The 26,593-nt window shown below is 39.1% G+C and overlaps 1 protein-coding gene across 1 annotated transcript; it reads right to left on the bottom strand.

Annotated features, from left to right (window-relative positions):
- Positions 1-829: 829 nt before the first annotated feature.
- st13 (ST13 Hsp70 interacting protein) lies at positions 830-26,461 on the bottom strand. The gene is made up of 13 exons (XM_057860627.1): positions 26,319-26,461; positions 25,811-25,946; positions 17,725-17,770; positions 17,390-17,483; positions 17,103-17,173; positions 14,827-14,893; positions 14,219-14,303; positions 14,030-14,140; positions 13,765-13,867; positions 10,363-10,479; positions 5,174-5,222; positions 1,580-1,677; positions 830-1,403 (listed from the first exon to the last, which is right to left on the bottom strand). Exons 2-13 carry the CDS (start codon positions 25,918-25,920, stop codon positions 1,266-1,268), a joined length of 1,089 nt encoding a protein of 362 aa, XP_057716610.1. The 5' UTR covers positions 25,921-25,946; positions 26,319-26,461; the 3' UTR covers positions 830-1,265.
- Positions 26,462-26,593: the final 132 nt, after the last annotated feature.

The following is a 26,593-nucleotide window of genomic DNA, read 5'->3' as shown; positions in this document are numbered from 1 at the left end:
TCACTAACCGTCATCCAGCTAATTATATCACTATGTCCAGCTCGGATCTTTTACATGCAGTCAAAAGCGAGATAATTTGACATCTCTCATAAGCATTCATTAATGCTCATGGCAGTGTCATGTCATAATTATGATGGTCTTATGACAGTCTTATAGAGCCACAGTCAAAGTAGCTAACTAGCAATTAAACAACTGGAATAGTAACTGAAGAAATTATTAGCACAGAACATGAATTTTGAATGTTATTTACATCTGTAGAGCTGCAATGCATGCTAGGAGGCATGTTTGATGACAAGTGTTGACAGCAGATGGCAGCAGGTTCACTGTCTCCCCCATGCGGGAAGTGATGGCAAAATGACGCTTCTTGAATTAATGAAGCTTTGCAGCCAATTGGTTCAAAGCTTCATAACGATTCATTTGGTTTCATGACAGTCTTATGATGCCGCTGTCAAAAAAAAGTGTTTCTGGTTAATATCCCATAATACAGTGAGCACAGCTGCGGTTTGTAGTCCAGTGCAGCTTATCTATGAACAAATGTCTTTTTTTTTGTGTCAAATTTGGTGGGTGGCGGCTTATAGTCAGGTGCGCTTTATAGTCCAGAAATTAGGGTAGTACGTTATTGCTTTAGGTGAAATTTGACTTTTTAGGGGTACATAACACATTAATAACAAACAATTCAAGGTCCTTGAATCATGGCAGACTAGTATCTGTCAATATCTCTTTAGCCAAAGAATCTGTAATGTATCATTAAATTGGTGATTAATAACCCTAAAATTCTCTTTCAGTTGATTTGAGATTGTGGATTTGGAAAAAAAAACAAACAAATATGCCTTATAGAAACCAGCTTTATTAACCATTTCTCCCAAACGGGCCAGAGACCAAATCTCGTTTTTTGGATGACAAAAAAAAAAATGTTCTCCGCAATTTCAACAAACCCACTTTTGCCTTTAGGACGGTTAAAAAAAAAAAAAAAAAAAAAAAAAAAAAAAAAAAACAAGTGCAGGAGCTCTGCGAATGCAAATTCAGGAAACAACCGTGGTTAGTTGGAAAAATTCAAGTCACAGTAGGGCCGTAAATACCCCCCGACATCCCTCTGTTTGCTTTTAGTATGGACAAAATTGCTCTGATTTGAACTCAACCCCAAGCTCCTGTAACTACTAACACTCAGATTAAGTGACGGCCCGAAAACGTTTGATATGCACGCCGTGGATTACTGAAAAGCCCTCAAAAAGATTCCTGCAGCGAACCAAATCCTCGTCTCGTCTCTACGGCTGCGGTGCGGCGCCTCCAAACTTGGAACTCAGCTTGGTGACTAGCGCCATAATCTTAGGGTTGTTCTGGTACTTTGCAATGTTAGCGGGATTCTGTGCAACATCCTGGAAGGCAGTCATCACCTCTGGATCCTGGAGTGGGTCAAAATAGAGGGAAAAAAAATGTTTTTGTACACTTTTCTTATGATCATTTTTGTACCCTCAATGCATCTACTATCACATGGTAAAGATTTGATAAAACATTTGCCACTGTTACAAGTTATATTTGTACATGACAGAAGTGTTTTACTGCCGTCACGTATAAGCACCTGCATGGCAGTGAGCAACTCTGGATCTTGCAGGAGGTCATTCAGACCTGGCATGCCGGCGGCGCCGCCTGGGAATCCGCCAGGGAATCCTGCCCCACCTGTTTCAAGTCACAGATTCACAATCATTATTGAATCATGATCAACACTTACAGGCATGGATTGTTTTTGTTTTGTTGTATTTTTTAACCCTTACAGGGCACTCATTTAACTCATTTGCTGACATTGATGGCACTAGATGTCCAATCCATTTCAACTGGGAGGGGCGAATGACCCTGTTTCAGTCAAAATGGATTGGACGTCTAGCACCGTCAATGGCACTGAAACACGAGCATTCACAGACCTGAAGCAATGGTTGCTGAGGATGGTAGGAATGGACATATTTGAGAGAGTGGGGCTTAAAGTTTGGTTCTTAAAGTGATCCTCGATCTTTATGACAAGTAATTCTTAAAAGATAAATATTAGTATGAGTTAAAATAATTTGATATTAAAACCCCTCTTAATGCTTTCGTCTTAATAAAATTTCTAAAATTATTTTAAGTGATAGAACGCCATTCTTGTTGCGTCGCAGTGCGTGACGTTACCGGGCCGAACTTCCAGCGTATCGCTCTTAGCTACCCCAACATGTCGTCGGTTCTGCCCTTCCAATTTGAACCAGATCGGAAAAGTGAAGAGCAGGACAGCACTGTCGGTCGTTCACAAGACGAACATCAAAGGCAAAATGAGAAGAGAAAATACAGTACCTTATAAGAGAAGAATTGGGCAAAACTAGTGATTAGGGTTGTTCCGATCATGTTTTTTTGCTCCCGAGCCGATCCCGATCGTTTTACTTTGAGTATCTGCCGATCCCGATTATTTCCCGATCCGATTGCTTTTTTTTTTTTGCTCCCGATTCAATTCCAATCATTCCCGATAATTTTTCCCGATCATATACATTTTGGCAATGCATTAAGAAAAAAATGAATAAAACTCGAACTAATATATACATTCAACATACAGTACATTAGTACTGTATTTGTTTATTATGACAATAAATCCTCAAGATGGCATTTACATTATTAACATTCTTTCTGTGAGGGATCCACGGATAGAAAGACTTGTAATTCTTAAAGGATAAATGTTACTTTGTATATTGTGACTAAATATTGCCATCTAATGTATTTGTTGAGCTTTCAGTAAATGATACTGTAGCCATTTAACTGTTCTGCCCAAATGCATGATGGGAAGTGCAACCATGACTGTGCGTAGTGGTACCAATTGATATATCTTCTCTGCGTTGGGAAATAACATAGGGTGTTAAGAAAAAGATCAATTACTACCTTTCTTCCTCCACATTGCTTCCCACGATATTTCTTATCGTAGGGAGAGGGATTGTAAGGCTTTAGCCAATTAAAAAAAGGCTCCAAAGGCTGCCAAAATTCATTCTACTCATTTAATGCTGACTTTTAGCTCTATATAGGTAAAACGGCGCCATTACAGACTGAACGCGACAATGCGTGAGTGGGTCGTGCAGCGCATGCGTTAATTGCGTTAAATATTTTAAAGTGATTAATTTTTTTTTTTTTAATTATTTACCGCCGTTAACGGGATAAATTTGATAACCTTACCTTAAGCCTAAACTAAAGACTCTGGATGAGTAACATGTCTGTAACGTTAAATACAATTAGAAAACGATTTAATCCCCCCAAAAAATTTTTTAAAAGGCATGTCCGATATTTTTTTGCCGATTCCGATACTTTGAAAATGACGTGATCGGACCCGACTGATCGGCATATCGATCGGCACATAACTACTGGTGATGTATTCACTGCAAGCGCGTCTCATTGACAACAGAGCGAGAGAGTGTATGCTGTTGAGAACTCCGGTTTTTGTTGATCTTCAAAGTAAGATATTGCGTTTTCAAACTTATCCCAGTATAATTATGTAGATTGTTAGTGTCCAGAGCTGTCGTATGCTTTACATTCAGTAACGTGTGGTAGGTAGGATATGTGCATAAAAGTATCAAAAAGGGGAGAAGCTTCCACTTATGCACATTTATTCACGAAAAAAAAAAAAAAAAATTTTTACCTTGACCACTCGTCACTCGGGAGCTCAGCGGTACGCACACACACGTTCCCAGACGAACTCCAACATAAAAGTAAGGTCCATGTCATGAGTCACTGTCGTCACTGTAGCGTGCCATAGTGTTTGAATTATTTTGTATGATTTGGGGAAAACTCCCACGAAGAATAGTCAACAAAAAAAGATGGCAATAGTAATGCAAATCCGTGTTTTTTTCACTCACTCGAAGATTCAGGAATTATACCGATCTCATCGCAATGTTGCAACCACGATCAGGCCGTCGAATCCGCAAAATAGACCAATCCGAAAAGCTGCTGTAGGACCGACAAATCCAGAAATTAGATCCGAAACCAATATTGCCGCTACGGTGGGACCGTCAGATCCAGAAATTAGACGGATCCCTTACTTGACTGAGGATCCAGGAAAAATGTCCGGGCGCCAGTTGTAACGTGTGGTAGGTAGGACACCAAAAAGGGGAGAAGTTTCCACTTATGCACATTTATTCACAAAAAATAATAATTCCACCTTGACCACTCACGTCACTCCACTTGTTACCATTTGACTGGAAATTGCATCCAAAAAGCAGCACATCGTGCCATTTTACTTCGCAAGTTTAGGCAGCAATACGCAATTGTTGTATAAACTACACATTTGGAAACATCTCATTTACGTCATCACTGCGAGCCCGCAAAACCTGGCGCCAACTATCGGTCAAAATGTGTACTAAATATTATAAAACATTGCCATTGATTTAACATTTGATGTGTTTCTAACAACATATTTTAGTACAAGAGAACAATTGTGGTTAATTAGAGCCTACATGTACTTAAGGTAGAGGATCACTTTAACGTGCATTATTTATTTTGTGTTTATTTTTCAGGAACCCCAGTGAGCATCATAGAGTGGACGAAGTTGGAACGCGCTTTCGCTGTTGAGGCGTTTTTTTGGGGGGGTTTTTTCAAGCGGTCGTTCAATCGTCGCAACTGTGTGTTGACTCATGCAAGCTTAGCCACTCCGGAGCCCTGAAACTAACAAATAACTTGCAAACAAAACTGAATTTGTTGAAATCAACTTCACCAACTAAACCCCTGCTAACTCGAAGATTAAGCCTAATGTCAAAAATCCTGCAGTGGAGGCAAAACACTACCACTTTTGTCCAACAGCGTCGCTTAAATCGACCAAAACTGAAACCTACCAAGTGTTGCTTGAAGTATAAAAAAGCTCTTTGAAATTTAATTACCAAAAATAGTCACTTGCTTTATAATGGTTAAAGGCTGTAGGTGTCAATTTTAGAATAGCTGTCCACCACAGTGACGACTGTCCCTGAAAGGGTTAAAAAAAACAACAACAACAACAACAACAACAACAAAACTGACTAAATACTATACAGGTAGTCCCCCGATTACGAAAGAGTTCCGTTCCTACTCTGGTGATGTAACTGGAATTTCCGCGCAAGTCAAAATCGATTAAGTCGAAATCGCGCAAGTTAGGTCATCGCAACCCGGGTACTACCTGTATATATTATTTAATTACTACCTGGGAAGAATCCTGCTCCTCCTCCTGCCCCTCCTCTGGCTTCCTCTTCCTGTTGGGACATAAAAAAACGTGTTATTTTATTATTTTGCTTTAACAACAACAAAAACCAAATAGGTCTTTACGGGGCAGAATTTTTTCAGTTTTTGGATCAGAATGACAGCAGCTTACTCGGTACGTTATTTTTCAAATCTACAACAAAATCAAAAGTAACAGCCATTACAGGAGCAGGAAATGCTAGTATACCGTACACCACATTCAGGTGGAAATTAAATATAGAACGGCATTCCCAGAGAGCTTCGGGTCCCTCTATTTTGCCATCCCCATTAACCACAAAAAACGAGGGATCACTGTATTGTAGATTTCCTGACCCACGTCAGATAATAGTTATTGTGAGCCTTGTATCGCAAATCGTATCGTATTGTATTGTGAGTAGGGGGTGGGAACCTCTGGGTAGCTCACGATACGATACAATTCGCGATAAAAGACTCACGATAACGATCTCACGAAACGGCGATACAACATTATCAATACATCAGTCAGGAAATTATTCTACGATATTCTACGACACACCTAATACACTTAAAAACAAGCCATTTTCATCCTTCTGCTGTGAATTGTAATTAGTCTATCATTAGTAGGTGTCCAATCTGTTTGAAGTGCGAGGGATGGCAGTGAATGAACATTAGTTCATCAACTAGGAATTATTTCGTTCCACTAGAGCAGGGGTGTCCAAACTTTTTGCAAAGGTGGCCGGATTTGGTGTCGTAAAAATTTGGGGGGCCGACCTTGGCTGACGTTTTTTTTACGTAGAACAATTAGGGCTGTCAAAATCATCGCGTTAACGGGCGTTTTTTTTTTTTTAAAATTAATCACATTAAAATATTTTACGCTTTTAATGCACATGCCCCGCTCAAACAGATTAAAATGACAGCAAAGTGTCATTTTCACTTGTTACTTGTGTTTTTCCGCCTTCTGCTGGCACTTGGGTGCGACTGATTTTATGGGTTTCAGCACTTTCAGGCTTCAGCACTATAATTATTATTGACATCAACAATGGCGAGCTACTAGTTTATTTTTTGATTGAAAATTTTACAAACTTTATTCAAACGAAAAAATTAAGAGGGGTTTTAATATAAAATTTCTATGACTTGTACTAACATTTATCTTCTAAGAACTACAAGTCTTTCTATCCATGGATCGCTTTAACAGAATGTTAATGCCATCTTGTTGATTTATTGTTATAATAAACAAATACAGTACTTATATACAGTATGTTGAATGTATATATCCGTCTTGTGTCTTATCTTTCCATTCCAACAATAATTTACAGAAAATATGGCATATTTTATAGATGGTTTGAATTGCGATTAATTACGATTAATTAATTTTTAAGCTGTGATTAACTCGATTAAAAATTTTAATCGTTTGACAGCCCTAAGAACAATATATTTAAGCAAATTTTAGCAAGCCATTCTGTGCGTCACATTTGCTTTATTGTTTATTTTAAATTATCTCATTAATAATTTCAAATTTCTCAAAACTAGCCATTGTGGCGTTCTCTTTCGACTCTCAGGCTCTTGCGAAATACTACTGTGAAATAAAATAGCTTCAAGTTGCTTCAAATTCTCACAACGTATCTTCCCTGTAATCTTGTCGTACATGTCAGCGTGTCTTGTTTGGTAATATCGCCTCACACCGAACTCTTTATAAACAGTGACTGTCTCTTTGCAAATGAGGCGGACACAGTTGTTGCGTATTTTAGTGAAGAAATAGTCCAATTTCCACCTATCTTTGAAGCGTCGGCCGTCAGTCAACTTTTGTTGTTGTTGATTGTGGTCATTTTAGAAAATTGGGTGTAAAGGGTCACATGGGGTAATGTTGCTTAGAGTGCCGCTGCCTTTTAGTGGGTAAATGATGAGTAGAATTTAGTGTGTAAGCTACCTCATATGCTAGTAGCAGTACTGCTGGTCAACTTATTAAGTCTGTGTGCGGGCCAGACGTTATTGATTTTAGGACAGAGGCTGGGGGCCGGATGAAATTTGACCACGGCCCCCGGACCGGACTTTGGACATGTCTGCACTAGAGGCAGGGCACTCATGTTCTTTGGATGAATAATGCTTCATTTCTGTCTTTTTTTATTTCTCTCATCGGAATTCAATGATTTTTTAATTTTTATTTCTTTGGCTTAATGCGGTTATGTAGAGGTTATTGTACAGTATCATTATAACAACAGTTCATATAAATAAGTTTGTGCTGAGAGAAAAAAAATAAACAAAACTAAGCAGTTACTCACAATGTTACTCATTACTTGAGTATTCTTTTCCCTGGATACTTTTTTCTTGTAGTTGAGTACTACTACTTTTACTTTTAAGTAAACCCTCAAAATCTTTACTTAACTAAACACTAAGTAAGAAGCCGCCACAAGAAGCGTGTTTGTGCACTGCAATTGGATTACAACCCTGGACACGGTGCGGCGGCGCTCAAAAGTTTGGGTCAACTCTACCAAAAAAGCAGTCGGCTCAGTGCAACATTTGCAACACAACTATATCATGCAAAGGTGGCTGCACGGCCAGTATGATTAAACACCTCCGGCTTCATGGAATACAAGTGCCGAGTAGCATAGCTCAGTGCCGCGCCAGTCCTCTAACCAGTCAGAAAGGTAAGTAAAACAATGAATGACGTCCGTCTTCTGCTGTTTCCGCGATCCGACCCCGGATTAAACAGTAGATGATGGATGGATGGATGGATGGATGGATGGATGGATGGATGGATGGATGGATGGATGGATGGATGGATGGATGGATGGATGGATGGATGGATGGATGGATGGATGGATGGATGGATGGATGGATGGATGGAAAATAGTACGAGAATAAGTCTTACGTCGGACTATGGTGGATATCACATGCATATAGAACTAGATGCGAAATGACAGAGTCGGCGGCGTTAACACATGTATAGAGGACTAGATGCAATATGATTGACTTGGTGGCGTTAGGTAAACAACCGCCATCTTAAAGCAGTAGATGCCGCCGTTAAAATCAACAGTATTAAAAGATCTTGAAATTATAATCAATGGAAGAATTTACTCTAATGCTTCGTCGTAGCTCCCAGCTAAGGTACATGTTTTGCAAATGTTTTCTCCGTGAGCTTTTGAAAAATAAACATCTTTGTGAAAGTGCACTCCTGTGGAGAGAAACTTCATCACATTCAAGTTCAAAGACTGATATTTATATTAGGGCTGTCAAACGATTCAAATTTTTAATCGAGTTAATCACAGCTTAAAAATGAATTAATCGTAATTAATCGCAATTCAAACCATCTCTAAAATATGCCATATTTTGTTGGAATGGAAAGATCAGACAAGACGGATATATACATTCAACATACTGTACATAAGTACTGTATTTGTTTATTAAAACAATAAATCCACAAGATGGCATTAACATTATTAACATTCTTTCTGTGAAAGGGATCCACTTTGAGTGTTGACTTCACAACGTACGAGACCTCGGATAGTTTGTATATTGTGACTAAATATTGCCATCTAGTGTATTTGTTGAGCTAAACAAAATGTTTGAATAGAGTATGACCAAAGTCTGAGTATTATTTTGCATAGCTATTTTGATTGGGAATGCCAGTTCTCTTTGCATTGAGCGCTTTTCTTTTTGTGAACATTATTTTTTTTGAGAGACAGGAATATTATTTTTGTTGTGCTTTCAGTAAATGATACTGTAGCAACTTAACTGTTCTGCCCAAATGCATGAAGGGAAGTTGGGCAACCAAGACTGTCTGTGGTGGCTGCAAATCGTATATCTTCTCTGCGTTGTGTTTAATACAGGGTGTTAAGAAAAAGATCATCTCCTGTCAGTCTTCCCCACATCGCTCGCCACAAAAGTTATAATTGTTGTGGAAAAGATGCCAAAGCTGATGACAATAAGTAGCGCGGCCCCAATGAATGCCTGTGTCCACTCCACTCACTTGTCTCTGCCTCTTACCTCTCAATATACATAGAATGGCGCCATTGTACTCGGTTTGCAGCAATGCATGAGTGGGTCGTTTCGCGCATGCGTTAAATGCTTTAAATATTTTAACGTGATTAATTTTTTAAAAATGAATTACCGCCCGTTAACGCGATAAATTTGACAGCCCTAAATTTATATACAAGTTAAAAATAGCCCTATGAGAAGTTCATATAATTCATAGAGTTCCTATTAATTGTGTTAATAATAAACAATAGAAAAATAATGAATAACAAAATATGAGTTTTAAATTCATTTAAGAAATCATCAAAAAGTTAACATTAATATTAACTAATAAATTTTTAAACTTTAAATTTTTTGACCCAGCCATTTTTTTGTATATACATTTTTTTTTTAGAATAGAATAGAATATAATATACACAATAAAAACACAATATTAAAAAAAAAGACTTGTAATAATGGTACTCTTGCAGTATAGGTAAGGTGACCTGTGATAGCAGCATTCAGTAATAAATATTGGTTATTAATAGTGAAAAAAAAAAAAAATTCAGGTAAAAGTATGCGTCCATTTGAAGACCGCCGCAGTGATATAGGTAAAGTGACATGTGCTAGCATTCAGCAATGATATTGGTTGTTAACAGTGCAAAATACAGTTTATTACAGTTATTGTGCAAATGGCAGTTTGCAGTTCTCTGTCTGAGTTCAAGTGTCCTCTGTCACCCTGCCTCTTAAAGAATCGGAATCGAGAATCGTTCAGAACCGGAATCGAAACACGGAATCGGAATCATTCAATTTCAAACGATGCCCAACCCAATTTTGAAGTAACGCTAATCTTACTTGAGTACAATTTTTGGCGACTCTCCCCACCTGTGGCTATTATGGGGCTTCGTTACTGTTCAATTTAGATGTAAATATTAGTTTAGGATCCTTCACTAGTATAAAAAAAAAAAAAAAAGAATGGGCTTACATTGAAGTCATCCTAAAACCCAAACCTGATCAAACAGGGACAACAATTTGGGGCAGCCGAGACTGATTTAGAGAGGATATGTAGCAAATGAACTTAAATTGTATACTTAACGCTTAAGTGTGAAGTTACGCAAATGTGAAAACAATGTAAAAGACACCTATGAATTATTTACAGTTGAGAAACATATGACTGACCTCTTAAATTATATACATTTTTGATCATCAACGTAAAGAACTGACCTTCTGAGCCCGAGCATGCTCTTCCCTTGCTTTCTTGATGCGCTCCTGCTTCTCCCTGATCTCCTTCTCTTCCCTCTTGCGTTCACATTTGCGCCGGTGCTCGATGATTCTGTTTGCCTGAAATGAAAAGAGTCCAATACAAGATTTTTCATACAGCAAAGGCTCACTCAATTCTGAGTTTGAAAACATGAAAATAAGATATTGGGTAAAATAACTTGCATAGCAGGGCTTCGTACACGAATTAAGACATTTTCCCCCACTTACCCCTAGAGGGCTTTCATTTAACTCATTGGCTGCATTTGACGTCGCTAAACGTTGAATCCGTTTTGACTGGGAGGGGCGACTGAACAAACATTAAACAATCTGATCGGTACTCGATATTGGCGGATCCTTAAAGGGATCCTCGGACTTAAAGTCTTGTAGGCTCTAAACTCCCACAATTATTCTCTTTTACTAAAATAAGTTATTAGAAACACATATTATTGCCATTGATTTAAAAATCTATAATATTTAGTACATGATTTGAGCTATGAAGGGCGCCATGTTTTATGCACACAATGGACGCTGGGGGGGTAAAAACGGTTGGCCTGGACTGGAAGAATAGCTGTGCTAGATAGCAAGCGAAGCTAGTATGACAACTGGCATGATTTTGTCACATTCTGCTGCTGGTCAGATTGTTTTGTTACAGAGATGTGGGATGACTTCCCAACGTTGTACCGGCATCCAATTCCAGCTCATCAGCAGTGTCTTTAAACCGATCCTAGGCGGCTTGTATTGGCTTGCTGCCATTTGACAGATTGTACTAGTATATCAGCCTCTGTAAGTTGCATCATTGCTTTGTTTTTTTCGTTGTCTGCCTCACCACGGTTTTCCATAGGTTTTTTTTTTTTTTATTTAATTGATCGCGACCTACTGCACGAACCCTTTTTGTGTCTCCCTTTTCGCATGTTTTTTTTGTGTGTGTTCAATAAACCCTTTTACGCAATCCCTATGTTATTGTTGTCTGCTTGCCAACTGAAGTGAGCCGCATTTTTTTATTCCGTGGTCAAGCTAGCGGCGCTTTCTTTTCAGTTGCGTTTCCCTTTCACGTTTTACGGCACAGACAGATCGCGCATGTGGGTTGCGTAACTTGCGTTTGCGTTATAAGGAAAATCATGACTAACGTCACGTGGAAACACTGTGGTCTGCACGCTTGTCTGTCCAACGGGAAACGTAGGTTCGAATCCCGCTGGAGACTTTCATTTAATTGCTTTTGCTGCTCGTTTTGTGAACTATCGACAATGCTGTCCCGCTCATCACTTTTCCGCTCAGGTTCAAATTGGAAGGGCAGAACTAAGGACATGTTTATGTAGCTAACGAGTGACACTGTGGAAGTACAGCAGAGCTGCCCAATGACATTACCGTCGTCAACAACAATGGCGACCTACTAGTTAAATTAATTTTTCAAATTTTATGAAAATGAAAACATTAAGAAGGGTTTGAATATCAAATTATTATAACTCATACCAACATTTATCTTTTAAGAACTCCAAGTCTTTCTGTCTGTGGTTTCCTTTAAAATCAGTTGAGATTTGTGATCAGGACAACCCTACACGATGCAATACGTATCATGATACAGGGGTCATGTTACATGTGTATCCAGATACGTGGACTACAAGGTGATACAAATGCCAATACAGAAACAAAAAAAAAATCACTTTTATTTTGCCGAGCAAAAATACCTGGTACAGAATTCTTGAGTCCTTAATGCCCTTAACGTTGAGCATGTCACCTATTGTGCTTTCCTCAAATATTGTTAATTCAGCTCACCTATTGTGTCCTGTCTAGTCAAACTGTGTGCGTAGCAGCGTAGCGAATTCAGTGAAAACTAGAAACCTTCATGAACTATACAGTATATTAGAGCTGTCAAACGACTAAAATTTTTAATCGAGTTAATCATAGCTTAAAAATTAATTAATCGCAATTCAAACCATCTCTAAAATATTCCATATTTTTCTGTAATTTGTTGGAATGGAAAGAAGACACAAGACGGGAATAAACATTCAACATACTGTACATAAGTACTGTATTTGTTTATTATAACGATAAACCCACAAGATTGCAATAACATTATTAACATTCTTTCTGTTAAAGGGATCCACGGATAGAAAGACTTGTAGTTCTTAAAAGATAAATTTGAGTACAAGTTGTAGTAATTTTATATTAAAATCCCTCTTAATGTTTTCGTTTTAATAACATTTGTAAAATTTTCAATTAAAAAATAAACTAGTAGCTCACCATTGTTGACGTCGTCGAGCAGTGACATCACATCAGGCTCCCTGCCGTTCTTCCACAGTGTCTTTAACTACGTAAGGTAGTGATTGAAATACACCGAACGTGTATGGCGAGTTTTAAATTAGAGATCTAGCCAAGGCAAACTCTGAGTAAGTTTTATTTTTTGCAAAGCTATTTTGATTGGGAATGCCAGTTCTCTTTGCACTGAGCGCTTTTCTTTTAGTGAACATTTTTTAGAGAGATAGGAATATTATTTTTAATGTGCTTTCACTAAATGATACTGTAGCGACTTAACTGTTCCGCCCAAATGCATGATGGGAAGTTGGGCAACCACGATCAGTGGTGGCTGCAAATTATATACAGTATGTTCTGCGTTGTGTTAACTTGGCATGTTAAGAAAAAGATCATCTGTGTGAGAGAGGAATATTATTTTTGTTCTGCTTTTACTAAATGATGCTGCAGCGACTTAACTGACCCGCCCAAATGCATGATGGGAAGTTGGGCAACCATGACTATCAGTGGTGGTTGCAAATGGTATATAGTATGATCGGCGTTGTGGTCAATTAAGTGTGTTAAGAAAAAGATCGTCTCCTGCCATTCTTCCCCATGTCGTTTGCCACAATACTTATATTTGTTGTGAAAGAGTTGCCAAAGCTTAAGCCAATAAAAGGCGCGGTCCAATGAACGCCTGTGTCCACTCGCATTTCTCTGCCTTTTTCGCTCTCAGTGTGCTAAAACGGCGTCAATGTAAACTGTTTGAGGCAACGCATAAACAGGTTATTTCGTGCATACCTTAATTGCGTCAAATATTTTAACGTGATTAATTTAAAAAATTAATTACCGCCCGTTAACGCAATAAATTTGAAAGCAGTAGTATATATACGTACATTTGCCAAAAGACCCGCAATATGTTCCGGCATCAATTTTTTTCACCACACTCACATTGTATAGCCTGAGTCTTAGAATGTGAAAAATTCCTTAGAAAAATAAAAAAGCAGGGAAAGAATTTGCGCTCATCAGTAAAACTATTTTGACGACTTGAACCAACAAACTACTAACTACCAATTAAAGGGTTCTTGAATATTTTTGGCCAATAAGTAATTTCATGTAAACTATTTTCTATCTGACCTTAGGTTGGACTTCCTTCTGCAGTGCATTGGCATCTTCATCATAATCCAGTTTACACGCTGTGGCCAGATCCCGGGCTGCCTCCTCCCAGTGACCCAGCAGCCTGAAACATTACAAAATTAATATATGCTAGTATATAGACTTCACCTTCACTGATAGTGAAGCCTATGGCTAGTATAAAATTGCAAAGAGTTCTTTTGCGCTAATAATAATCTTCATAATGGCAGCTTCAATACGAATTTCTATTCTAAGAACGAAAAGGTACCGGTGGGCCTTCCCCCTCCATTTGTAAGGCTGCGCCGAGTCCGGGTTGATCTGGATGGCTCTGTCACAGTCTCGGATGGCTGCATTGGGTTTCTGCATCTGTACATAAACGCTAACATGGCGAGGGCAGCACATTAGTACCATCTAAAATTGGGGAATGAATCCAAGCGCGGCATGTCAGTCATCTCACCTTGCCCTCTTTGCGTACATAATGGCCACGCAGGGATTTAGCTTGATTGCCTCTGTGAAGAGAGCCAGTGCTTTCTGCAGATCACCTGTAAGAAACATGTTAATGTCAACAAATGTCACTGTCGTAGCACTGCTAATGCCATAACATTGTCATATGCATGTCAATACGTAATATGTTCTCAGACATCTGTCTCACTCTGGGTACTGCATATGCAATATTTGCACGGTTACGTTATATCATATCATATCAAATCAGCCACGTGCCTCCTCGTCTGAGGACTGTAAATAGTCAAATACACACTGTTATATTACTGATTGCTGCTAGTCACTTATTTACGTTATTCCCAATCTGTATACACTGTAACCTGTGTTGTTTTAAATTAGCCTTGTTGCACTTTTGCTTTACGTTGTGCAGGTCATGACGAAGCTTTAAATCTCGTTGTACCCTGTACAATGACAACAAAGACTTTCTATTCTATTCTAACATGGCCCTTCAAAATAGCATTTTCAATTTGCAGCATTGTGATTGGGATTCTATTTATACTCCCGCACAATGCAGCCAGTATATTACAGGCATTTACATGAACTCGGCCATAAATTTTCACCAACCTCCTCCAAGAGCATCAATGGCTTCCATCTTTTTGTCATTGGCCATGTCCATCATCTCTTCTGTCACCTGGACGAATGCACACACATTTCATTTGAACAGGGTTTCTACAGGTATCATTTCAACAGGGTTTCTACAGGTATCAACAAATCACATCTAATTTTAAATGCCACTTTTAATGCCACTTTAAACTAATGTCCATGTCCAACTGCAGATAGTTTTACACACAAAAATTGTAAGTAGAGTTGACCCATGAGGACTTTTCAACCGATATCCCGATATTGTCCAACTCCAAAAATCTGATACAGATATCAAAGCAATATCGATATAAGGCGGAAAACACAGACAAGACTGAAAAAGCAGTTTCTGCTCTTGCACCCCTCTTTAAAATAAAATGCTGTATTTTAAGCTAAAAGAACTGTTTTGTTAGATAGAACAATATGTCTATATGCTGCAATAGCAGATTAATGGCGAATTAAGCCCCCAAACTATTTTTAATTTGTCCGTTTTACCCTGGAAACCCGTTTACAGACGTCGCGCAACCATTTTTGTTTTAACCTAGCCATAAAAAGAATGTAAGTAATCGTATTTATTATTCGAAATTTCTGCTGAATAAACTGCTGTATTTTAAGCTACAAGAACTGTTTTGTTAGATAGAACAATATGTCTATATGCTGCAATAGCAGATTCATGACGAATTAAGCCCCCAAACTATTTCTAATTTGTCAGTTTTACCCTGGAAACACCTGTTTACAAACGTCGCGCAACCGTTTTTGTTTCAACCTAGCCATAAAAAGAATGTAAGTAATCATATTTATTATTCAAAATTTCTGTCATTTTTAGCTTAGAATCATTAATTGATGTCTAATATTTAGTTGAAAAAAAAAAAAAAAAGTTTAAAAAATTATTCGCTTAAGCTTTTAAACAAATTACGTCACAATGAAAAAATTGCCGTTTGTAAAAGTCACGGATATCTACCTCGTAACTATCGCTTAATTGTATTTTTTTCATTACTGTCGCATTTTCCCCAATATTTTAGATGATAAATATTCGATCCAAACAAAGGAAAATGGAAAAATAATGTTTAAAAGGGTAAATATATGAAAAAGAAAATCTCGACCACTCCTTGTTGTCTGCTATTTCTGCATCACGACCCTTGTTATATCACCATGTTTCACCCATAAAATCCCTCATAAATCCGGCTGTGGCCATTCAAAACTGTGTCTTGACACTTGGTGATACATGCTACATGGGGATCGAAACAAGTTAAGTACGCGATAATATCTCGTTAAAATCATGGCGTCTTTAATTGTGCTCTCGCGTGCTTTCCCCTTCAGTTAGGGTTTTGCTGTTTAAAAACAAATTTTTTTTTTTTTTAAATGCCCTCCTGTTCAAAATTTTTCCTCCCTCAGAAAATTGAGGTTTTAAGCTTTCCAATGATGTATCAAACATGCAAATCGGACAAGTCTGAAAGTTGGCCAAATTGGGGGTCTCAGAGCGGAACTTCAAGTCACCTGAGTGTTGTCCGCCATATGCATATTATGGCTAATTGCATTGTGATGCCCTACTGGATACTTTAATGATGATAAATGTAACAACCCTCACGATCTTCCAATAAACATTCTGTGAAAAATAAGAACAATATAAGTTACAGAAAAGAACCGGATATATTGCACCGCTATATTTATTGTTGAAATTAAAACAAATTGCTGACACAGTGCTTCTGGCTCAAAATAACAACAAAGGCACACAGCTTCAGTACAGTGAATGAGGTATGTAATAAGATTGTAATTCATTATTTTTCAATCATTTATTGTTCATTTAATCTTTGCAACATGAATGCAAATGGTCTGCTCAAATAACAAATCCTAAACATCTTAATTTGGAGACATAGGTCAATAAGCATAATTGCTGTACTAAGATGTGACAAGCCCTTGTACAAAGGTAAAAGGCTTCAACATTCACACTGAAGGCAACATGCATATTGGCCCAAAACCGATACGATCTGATATTTTAAAATGCCTTTATTGACCGATATTATCGGATACCCAAAAATATCAGACCACTCTAATAAATTATGAAATAAAGATTATTTTACCATTAAATTTACATAATTTTTAAAGCCTCGCACATTTAGCTTAATGCTTTTCAAGGCCTGAATTTTGGCAAAATGAGTGAGAGACTTTCAATGCTTTTTAACGACCCGCATAAACCCTGCTTAGTGAGTATTGTACTAAAAAGCTTTTTTTTGTAATATTTAACAAGGAGAACATTTCACCTCAACATCAGGATCTCCCATTTCCTGTGGTGCGTCCGTGTCTGGTTCAATGACGCCCTCCCGGTCTTCCTCTGCAAAGCAATGGGTTAAGCAGAAATGAGTTGAGCTGCGTTTTTTTTTTTTAAAACATCAGAAAATGTTTTAAACGTCACAAAATACAGACATTTTACCTAGATTTAAGCAACTCAACATCAAAACGGGATGCAAATGACGTATTAACATTTAGGTAGCACAATAAGTACCAAATAAATAGATTGAGGGGAATCTGATGCATTAATATAAATTACCTAGTTCACTCTCCTCGCTCTCGGACGAAACAGGAGGCGCCGGCTCAGTTGGGGAAGCTTTAGATTTAGGTGGAGGACCACAGGGACACTCGCCCTACAAGTCATAAATGAAACCAAACAAACCCGCTATGTTACATCATGTAATTTTTGAAAATTAAATCCTTCAGATTAAGCTAGCTCAGTTGTACCTCAAATTATTCCAACGGTGCAATAAACCTAATCTGCTTTATCCTCTTTTCTACTAATGATATTATGTTTGTATAATTTCCCTGAAATGTCAGTGCTCGCACTCACTGATATTCAATTCAAATGATCATGTGAAATAAATACATCACCTGGCAATGACTCTTGGGGGAAGTTTGGGGTATTTTTGCACCCATGCTGAAAAGCGGAGAAAATATTGTTGTGAGCTACATGAAATTGAACACAAAACATTTGAATGCAGATATTTCTGTTGACAATGTCATACTCATCATGAGACCGAAGTTCTTAGCATATTTAACGTAAAATAGTTGTTTGAACAATATTAGGATAAAGTCGACTGAAGTATAAAATTACTACGTATATTCAAATTTGATCGACCTTAACCCTTTCATGCATTTTTTCTTTTTAAATTCATTAGATGTTTATTCACCCCTCCCAATCAAAACTGATTGGACATCTACACAGCTGGCACCCCTGCAATTCTATCAGATAACGTTCAGTTTCTCCCAGAAAATGATTGATATTACAAATGCTTTGACAGTAATATCTTGATTGATTTTGCTTGCAATGAAAAAAAGAGAAAAAAAAAGAGAATGGGGAAAAAAAAAATTATTATTTTACACAAAACTCCCAAAATGGGCCAGACAAAACTATTGGCACCCTTTGAAATCATGTGATGCTTCTCTAATTTGTGCAATTAACAGCACCTGTTACTTACCTGTGGCACATAACAGGTGGTGGCAATAACTAAATCAGACTTGCAGCCAGTTAAAATGGATTAAAGTCGACTCAACCTCTGTCCTTGTGTGTACCACATTGAGCATGTAGAAAAGAAAGAAGACAAAAGAACTGCCTGAGGACTTAAGAAGCAAAATTGTGAGGAAGCATGGGCAATTTCAAGTCTACAAGTCCATCTCCAAATACCTGAATGTTGCTGTGTCTACCGTGCGCAGTGTCATCAATAAGTGTAAAGCCCATGGCACAGTGGCTAACCTGCCTAGATGTGGACGGAAAAGAAAAATTGACGAGAAAGACTGTGCGGAATGCGGAGGGTGGATAAAGGACCCCAACTAACATTCAAACAAGTTCAAGCTGTCCTGCAGTCCGAGGGTACAACAGTGTCAACCCGTACTATCCGTCGGCGTCTGAATGAAAAAAAGACTATGGTAGGATACTCAGGATGATTCCCACTTCTGACCCAGAGACATAAAAAAGCCATTGCTGGAGTTTGCCAAAACTTACCTGAGAAAGCCAAAAACGTTTTGGAAGAATGTTCTCTGGTCAGATATGGAAGAATGTACTCTGGTCATATGAGACATAAGTAGAGGTTGTTGGGAAAAGGCATTAACATAGAGTTTACAGGGGGAAAAATGAGGCCTTCAAAGAAAAGAATACGGTCCCCACAGTCAAACATGGCAGAGGTTCCCTGATATTTTGGGGTTGCTTTGCTACCTCTGACACTGGACTGCTTGACCGTGTGCATGCCATTATGAAGTCTGAAGACGATCAACAAATTTTGCACCATAACGTAGGGCCCAGCGTGAGAAAACTGGGTCTCCTTCAGAGGTCATGGGTCTTCCAGCAGAACAATGACCCAAAACACCAGGGGTGCACGATATCAATTTTTTTGAAACCGATACCGATATCGATAACTTCCTGCTCCTCAAGGCCGATACCGATACGATAACCGATAATATACAGTTGTGGTCAAAAGTTTACATACACTTGTGAAGAACATAATGTCATGGCTCTCTTGAGTTTCCAGTTATTTCTACAACTCTGATTTTTCTCTGATAGAGTGATTGGAACAGATACTTCTTTGTCACAAAAAAACATTCATGAAGTTTGGTTCTTTTATGACTTTATTATGGATGAACAGAAAAAAGTGATCAAATCTGCTGGGTCAAAAATATACATACAGCAGCGCTAATATTTGGTAACATGTCCCTCGGCCATTTTCATTTCAATTAGGCGCTTTTGGTAGCCGTCCACAAGCTTCTGCCAAGCTTCTGGTTGAATCTTTGACCACTCCTCTTGACAAAATTGGTGCAGTTCAGTTAAATTTGATGGCTTTCTGACATGGACTTGTTTCTTCAGCATTGTCCACAAGTTCTCAATGGGGTTTAAGTCAGGACTTTGGGAAGGCCATTCGAAAACCTTAATTCTAGCCTGATTTTGCCATTCCATTTCCACTTTTGATGTGTGTTTGGGGTCACTGTCCTGTTGGAACACCCAACTGCGCCCAAGACCCAATCTTAGGGCTGATGACGTTAAGTTATCTTGAAGAATTTGAATGTAATCCTCCTTCTTCATTATCCCATTTACTCTCTGTAAAGCACCAGTTCCATTGGCAGCAAAACAGCCCCACAGCATAATACTACCACCACCGTGCTTGACGGTAGGCATGGTGTACTTGGGGTTAAAGGCCTCACCTTTCCTCCTCCAAACATATTGCTGGGCATTGTGGCCAAACAGCTCGATTTTAATTTCGTCTGACCACAGAACTTTCCTCCAGAAGGTCTTATCTTTGTCCATGTGATCAGCAGCAAACTTCAGTCGAGCCTTAAGGTGCCGCTTTTGGAGCAAGGGCTTCCTTCTTGCACGGCAGCCTCTCAGTCCATGGAGATGCAAAACACTCTTGACTGTGGACACTGACACCTGTGTTCCAGCAGCTTCTAATTCTTGGCAGATCTGCTTTTTGGTGATTCTCGGTTGAATCTTCACCCTCCTGACCAATTTTCTCTCAGCAGCAGGTGATAGCTTGCGTTTTCTTCCTGAGCGTGGCAGTGACAAAACAGTGCCATGCACTTTATACTTACAAACAATTGTTTCCACTGTTGCTCTTGGGACCTGCAGCTGCTTTGAAATGGCTCCAAGTGACTTTCCTGACTTGTTCAAGTCAATGATTTGCTTTTTCAGATCCATGTATGTATATTTTTGACCCAGCAGATTTGATCACTTTTTCTGTTAACTCATAATAAAGTCATAAAAGAACCAAACTTCATGAATGTTTTTTGTGACAAAGAAGTATATGTTCCAATCACTATCGGAGAAAAATCAGAGTTGTATAAATAACTGGAAACTCAAGAGAGCCATGACATTATGTTCTTCACAAGTGTATGTAAACTTTTGACCACAACTGTATATATCATTTTTCAATGTATATTCAACTGAGTTTTTGAACACCTGTAGGTCAAAAATACTAGTGGTTGATTCAGCTTAGATTTGCCTTTGACTAAACCAGAATTTTCATGATGACATGAACATTATTATAATGAACAAAACAAAGACAGTAACAAAACTTTGCATACTGGAAAAACAGGAGTGGAAACAAACGCACAAATTCCAATGCCATGCCGTGCCAAAAATATTATTGATAGGGCCGATAATACATTATGTTATCGGATTTATTGGGATGACGTCATAATTCCTATTATCGGACCGATGATTATTGGACCGATAATTATCGTGCACCTCTACAAAACACAATTCAGAAAGCACTAGAAAATGGTTTGAGAGAAAGCATTGGAGACTTCTGAAGTGGCCAGCAAAATGGCAGTTTGGAGAAGGCAAGCCACCCTTCAAATCTCAGAGACCTGGAGCAGTCGGCCAAAGAACAATGGTCTAAAATTCCAGCAGATCATTGTAAGAAATCCAGTGATGGATACCGGTGGCGGTTGTTCGCAGTTATTTCGTCTAAAGGTTGTGCTACCAAGTTTTAGGCTGAGGGTGCCAATACTCTTGTCCGGCCCATTTTTAGAGTTTTGTGTAAAATGATTTTATTTTTCCTTCTCTTTTGTGTTTTTTCATTGCAACCAAAATAAATAAAGATATTACCGTACTACTGAAGCATTTGTAATTGCAATCATTTTCTGTGAGAAATTGAGCATTATCTGACAGAATTGCAGGGGTGCCAATACTTTTGGCCAGCAGTGTATCCCACCAATCGCACTAAAACATGAGCATTCACAGCCAATCAACTTTATGGACGTAATCAGTGTGTATTTATGTTTATCTTTATTTTAATTTCATTAACTTAGTTTTTATTAAAATTGGATTGATAAAAACTTATTTGGAACTATAAAACAAAAATATATTTAAAAAATTGAATGATTAAAATTTGTTTTAATTATATAATAATTGCGAAACTTTAAGTTTTTTAAATGGACAAAAAAAGTCAATTGCCCAATAAAGGGGTTAAAGGTTTTCAGTGTCAACTTTTGAACAGCTGTCCACTGCAGTGAGCACTGTCCCTGAAAGGGTAATTTAACAATTAACTCATTGCATGTTAGTGACAACGATCGAGCGGTCCACGGCAAGCACAAAACTGGAGGACCCATGTAGCTAGGAGATGCTGTCAGAAAGTGAAAGTGGCAAGCATATTTACTAGACCCTAGCACCAATGCGTTCATTTTTTATTGTTGCACAAGAAAACAATGACTTTTCCTATTTCAAGGAGCAGGGGGCATTATAATAACCGTGTATAGAGTTTTAATACTTTCGGTGAGATGGTAAATAGTTTTTGTTGTTGTCCGTGAACTACATTTGCACACAAACTCACATCGAGTTACTATTTACCTTAGCAAGACAGAGTATGAAAGTCATTTTTCGAATGTACCGGAGTTCACGAAACTTTAAAAAAGCGCATTTATCAAGTTTTCGTCACCCTTGATTTGTGTATATGCATCCACCGAAACAGCCTAATAGCACAGATATAAGTACGCCTCTGCTTTGGGATGCGTTGTTGACGTCAGCACGACGGCGCTATGAAAATAGAACAAGTCTTTATTTTGGGGTCCCCTCCGCTGAAAATTCACTCAGGACTTTCTGCTCCGTCCAAAACGACCGCCGCCGCTCACTTTCGCCGAGAAGTCCCCTCCCAAATAAACAATGAACGGGTTGCCGCTGAACCCTTCACACATGGGTGCCGCTAGTTTTAACAGCCTTAACCCTTGGCTTGTGTTAGAAATTAGCCCATATTTTTGCTTGCGAATTAAATTTGATCTGTAAATTAACTTGGCCTGAAAATACAAAACCATCATCATCATCTGCCGCTTAATCCGGGATCGGGTGGCTGAGGCAGCAGCTTTAGCAGGGAAACCTAGACTTCCCTCTCCCCAGCCACTTCAACCAGCTCCTCCGGCGGGATCCCAAGGCGTTCCCAGGCCAGCCGAAAGACATGGTCTCTCCAGCGTGTCCTGGGTCGTCCCGGGGGCCTCCCGCCATTGGGACATGCCCGGAACACCTCTCCATGGTGACGTCCAGGAGGCAACCGAACCAGATGCCCAAAGCCACCTCAACTGACTCCTCTCAACGCGGAGAAGAAGCAACTCAAGCCTCTCCATGAGGACCGAGCTTCTCACCCTATCTCTAAGGGAGAGCCTGGACACCCTGCGGAGGAAACTCATTTCGGCCGCTTGTATCCGGGATCGTGTCCTTATGGTCACGACCCACAGCTCGTGACCATACGTGAGGGTAGGAATGGTAAATCGACTGGTAAAACAAGAGCTTCGCCCTTCGGCTCAGCTCCTTCTTCACCACTATGGACCGGTGCAGAGCCCGTATCACTGCCGTCCGTATCACGCCTCCCTTTTCCGACTGAGGACCATGGTCTCGGATTTGGAGGTGCTGATCTTCATCCAAACCGCTTCACACTCGGCTGCGAACCGCTCCAGTGAGAGTTGGAGGTCACGGCTTGATGAAGCCATCAGCACATCATCATCTGCAAAAGCAGAGATGTCATGCTGAGGCCACCAAACCGGACCCCCTCAAAGTGACAAAGTGGCAGCCTTGGCGGTGACAAAGTGCAGCCTTGGCGAAGTCCAACCCTCTCTGGGAACGAATTCAACTTACTGCCGGAAATGCAGACCAAACGACACCGGTCATACAGGGACCGAACAGCCCTTACCCCATGCTCCCGGAGCACTCCCCACAGGACTTCCCGAGGCACACGGTCAAACGTCTTCACCAAATCTACAAAACACTGGTTTAGGGCTGCAGCTATCGAATATTTTAGTCATCGAGTAATCGACTTAAAATTCTATCGATTAATCGAGTAATCGGATAAAACATTTTTTCTTAGGAAAAGAGCAATTATAAATATACATGAGAAAACAAGACATTTCATCTAATATTGAACCATTTTCCAGTCAATCAATGTCTTTATTTTCGATGTACATTGTTGAAAACAGCCAACAATTGCATCTTAGATGTGACTAGAATTTAAAAAAACACTAATTCACTGCTTTCACTCAAAAAACTAGTTCTTATAAAAATATATGTATATTTCTTACCTAAAAATGTCATGACGCTTGATAACACACATCACTTAAAAGGTGTTTTTCCCACTTGGTTCAATCGAATTTCCATTTGTGTCAAGCTATTTTTAGGTTCTAGTTAAGTTTTAAGTTAGTCAAACTGTAAGTCCTGATAGGATTTTTTAGTTTTTTCTGTTTTCAATATAAATATATGATACCTGCTGTATTGGATCACATTAGGGACCAGTGCTACTTGGGGTTTTATCCAGCAATGACTACTAAGCTAAAATTGACAGTAAGCATTATTAAGTTTTTATTTTACACCCTCATCACTCTACAGCGCTATGTTTTCACAGATTAAATAATACTGCTTTAAGATGGCGGCTGTTTACCAACGCCGCCGACTCTGTCATTTCGCATCTTGTTATATATAAATGATATCTATGAGACGCATCAACAGCTATCTGCTATCACCGTAGCATCAGACGCTACCTGTTACCACAGTGATGCGGGCGTAGTTTTTAGCGGCTGTCGGCTGCAGTCAGGTATTTATTGCTTCGTCCTCTAAGCACATGACGTCAGCGAGTTGTCTCGCATTAAAAGTAGTCGGACAAAACGTGATGCTTAGAGCTGTAAAAATTAAACGATTCCTCGAGGTGAATAAAATTACTCAGGTCAGTTTTTAAACTCGAGTTGCTCGAGTATTCCTTTTAGCTCTACACTGGTTGAACGAACCGCCATGCACCCCCGAGGACCCTGCCGAGGGTGTTGAGCTGGTCCACTGTGCCAAGGCCGGGACGAAAACCACACTGCTCCTCCTGAATCAGAGATTCGACTATCCGACGGGCCCTCCTCTCCAGCACCCCTGAATAGACTTTACCAGGGAGGCTGAGGAGTGTGATCCCTCTATAATTTGAACACACACTCCGGTCCCCCTTCTTAAAAAAGGGGATGACCACCCCGGTCTGCCAATCCAGAGCCACTGTCCCCGATGTCCACACGATGTTGTAGAGGGATGTCAGCCACGACAGCCCCACAACATCCAGAGCCTTTAGGAACTCCGGGCAGATCTCATCGACCCCCAGGGATTTGCCACCGAGGAGCAAACCTATGCAGTATATTGTTTTGGATTTTCAGTTTTCAAGTTTGGATATCAATTGGATATATATGTCAAAAGTACCATTAATTATTGCATACAAAAATATGAAAACGGGTCAATTCTGACACCAACAAAATAAGAGGGTTAAATGTTCATACATTGATGGCAAAATTTCTGTAAATAAATACACTATATTATTGCAAAATTATTGTAAATAAATGCCTGCCATTGACAATGATGTAGATCTAATTAATTTAAACTGTGGCTTTGAATGCTCATGTTTGAGTGCCATTGACGGCGCGAGACGTCCAATTCATTTTAACTAGGAGTTCCAAACGAACTGAACGTTAGGTCATAAACCACTCTAAGTCAATATGGATTGAACGTCTCGCACCATCGATGGCACTCAAACATGAGCATTCAAAGCCACTGCTGCCAGTAAAAAAATAATTGGATGTACATCATTGTCAATGGCAGGCATTTGTTTCCAAGAATGTTGCAATAATATAGTGCATTTATTTACAGAAATTTTGCACTCTATTGTCATAATCTATAAGGAAGACAAAGGTGTTTGACAGAATGTCCGTGACCTGACCTGTGAATCAAGAATTGTTGTATTGCCATATTGTGAGATAATAGTTATTATGGGCCTTGTATCGTATCATAAGGTACCAAGATGTTCCCACCCCTAATTGTTACTTTTATCTTTATAATATCTCATGCAGGTGTACATAATGTTTCCAAAGTTCTGGCAAGAACGTGGTCAACCTACTTTAGTGACCTATTGACATACACAGTGACTAAGAACAACTAGGGCAAAAACTTGCAGTTCCTCGTCAGCTTTTAAAAGACACAACTAACCTCTGCAACCAAGTCCGGAAGAAAGCCATCTCGGGAAGTTGCAGGATGGCGGGATTGGACTCGCATAGTTGCACGAAGCCCTTTAACTCTGCCACTTTTCGGGAGTCCATACTTCTGAGTAACGTCCAGGCAAGCACTGCTTGGCATCAGAAAAACAAATAGCACAACAAATTAACCAAGTTTCACCGATATAGCAGTTTACCGTTACATAGCTTAGCAACAACATGCTATCTTGCATGAACGCGTGTCTGCTTGTATTCATGTCCGTTCATATTCGGACTCAAAATTAACACGTTAACCTAAAAAGAAACATTTATTTATTTTCCACCGCGAGTCACATATGAAGATAATGGGCAAGACGGAAGTTTCTAGAGAGAACCATGTTTGACGTATGAGCCCATTGGAGGCGTTAGCTTACAATATTTACATTATTCAAATAAAATAAAAAACAAAATAGTACACTAAAACATTAACGTTGCTAACTTAATAAAAAAAAAATCAAACGAACCTGCGCAGTGACTCGCAGGTTTAACAAAGAAGCGGATAAAGCAGAAGGTAGTAGTCAGTAGTAGACGTCCTAAATCTGTTTCCCAGGCGCAAGCGTCGCTTGTTGTGTCTTTTCATTCAGGCACAAGTCGACCAGCCCCGTGATACATTTGCGTACTGTTGCCCCGATCTTTGTTTTACAGGATAAGACAATCGTTAAATGATGTGAAAACCAACTGTAAAAATAGAAACCCATTTATATATGTAGTGTGTAATCATAAAAAAACTTTGCTGTTG

The sequence above is a fragment of the Corythoichthys intestinalis genome, chromosome 16, assembly GCF_030265065.1.
Source record: "Corythoichthys intestinalis isolate RoL2023-P3 chromosome 16, ASM3026506v1, whole genome shotgun sequence".
NCBI classification, from domain to species: Eukaryota; Metazoa; Chordata; class Actinopteri; order Syngnathiformes; family Syngnathidae; genus Corythoichthys; species Corythoichthys intestinalis.
Note: the sequence above shows the minus strand (reverse complement) of the source record. Positions and strands in the feature narration are given on the sequence as shown.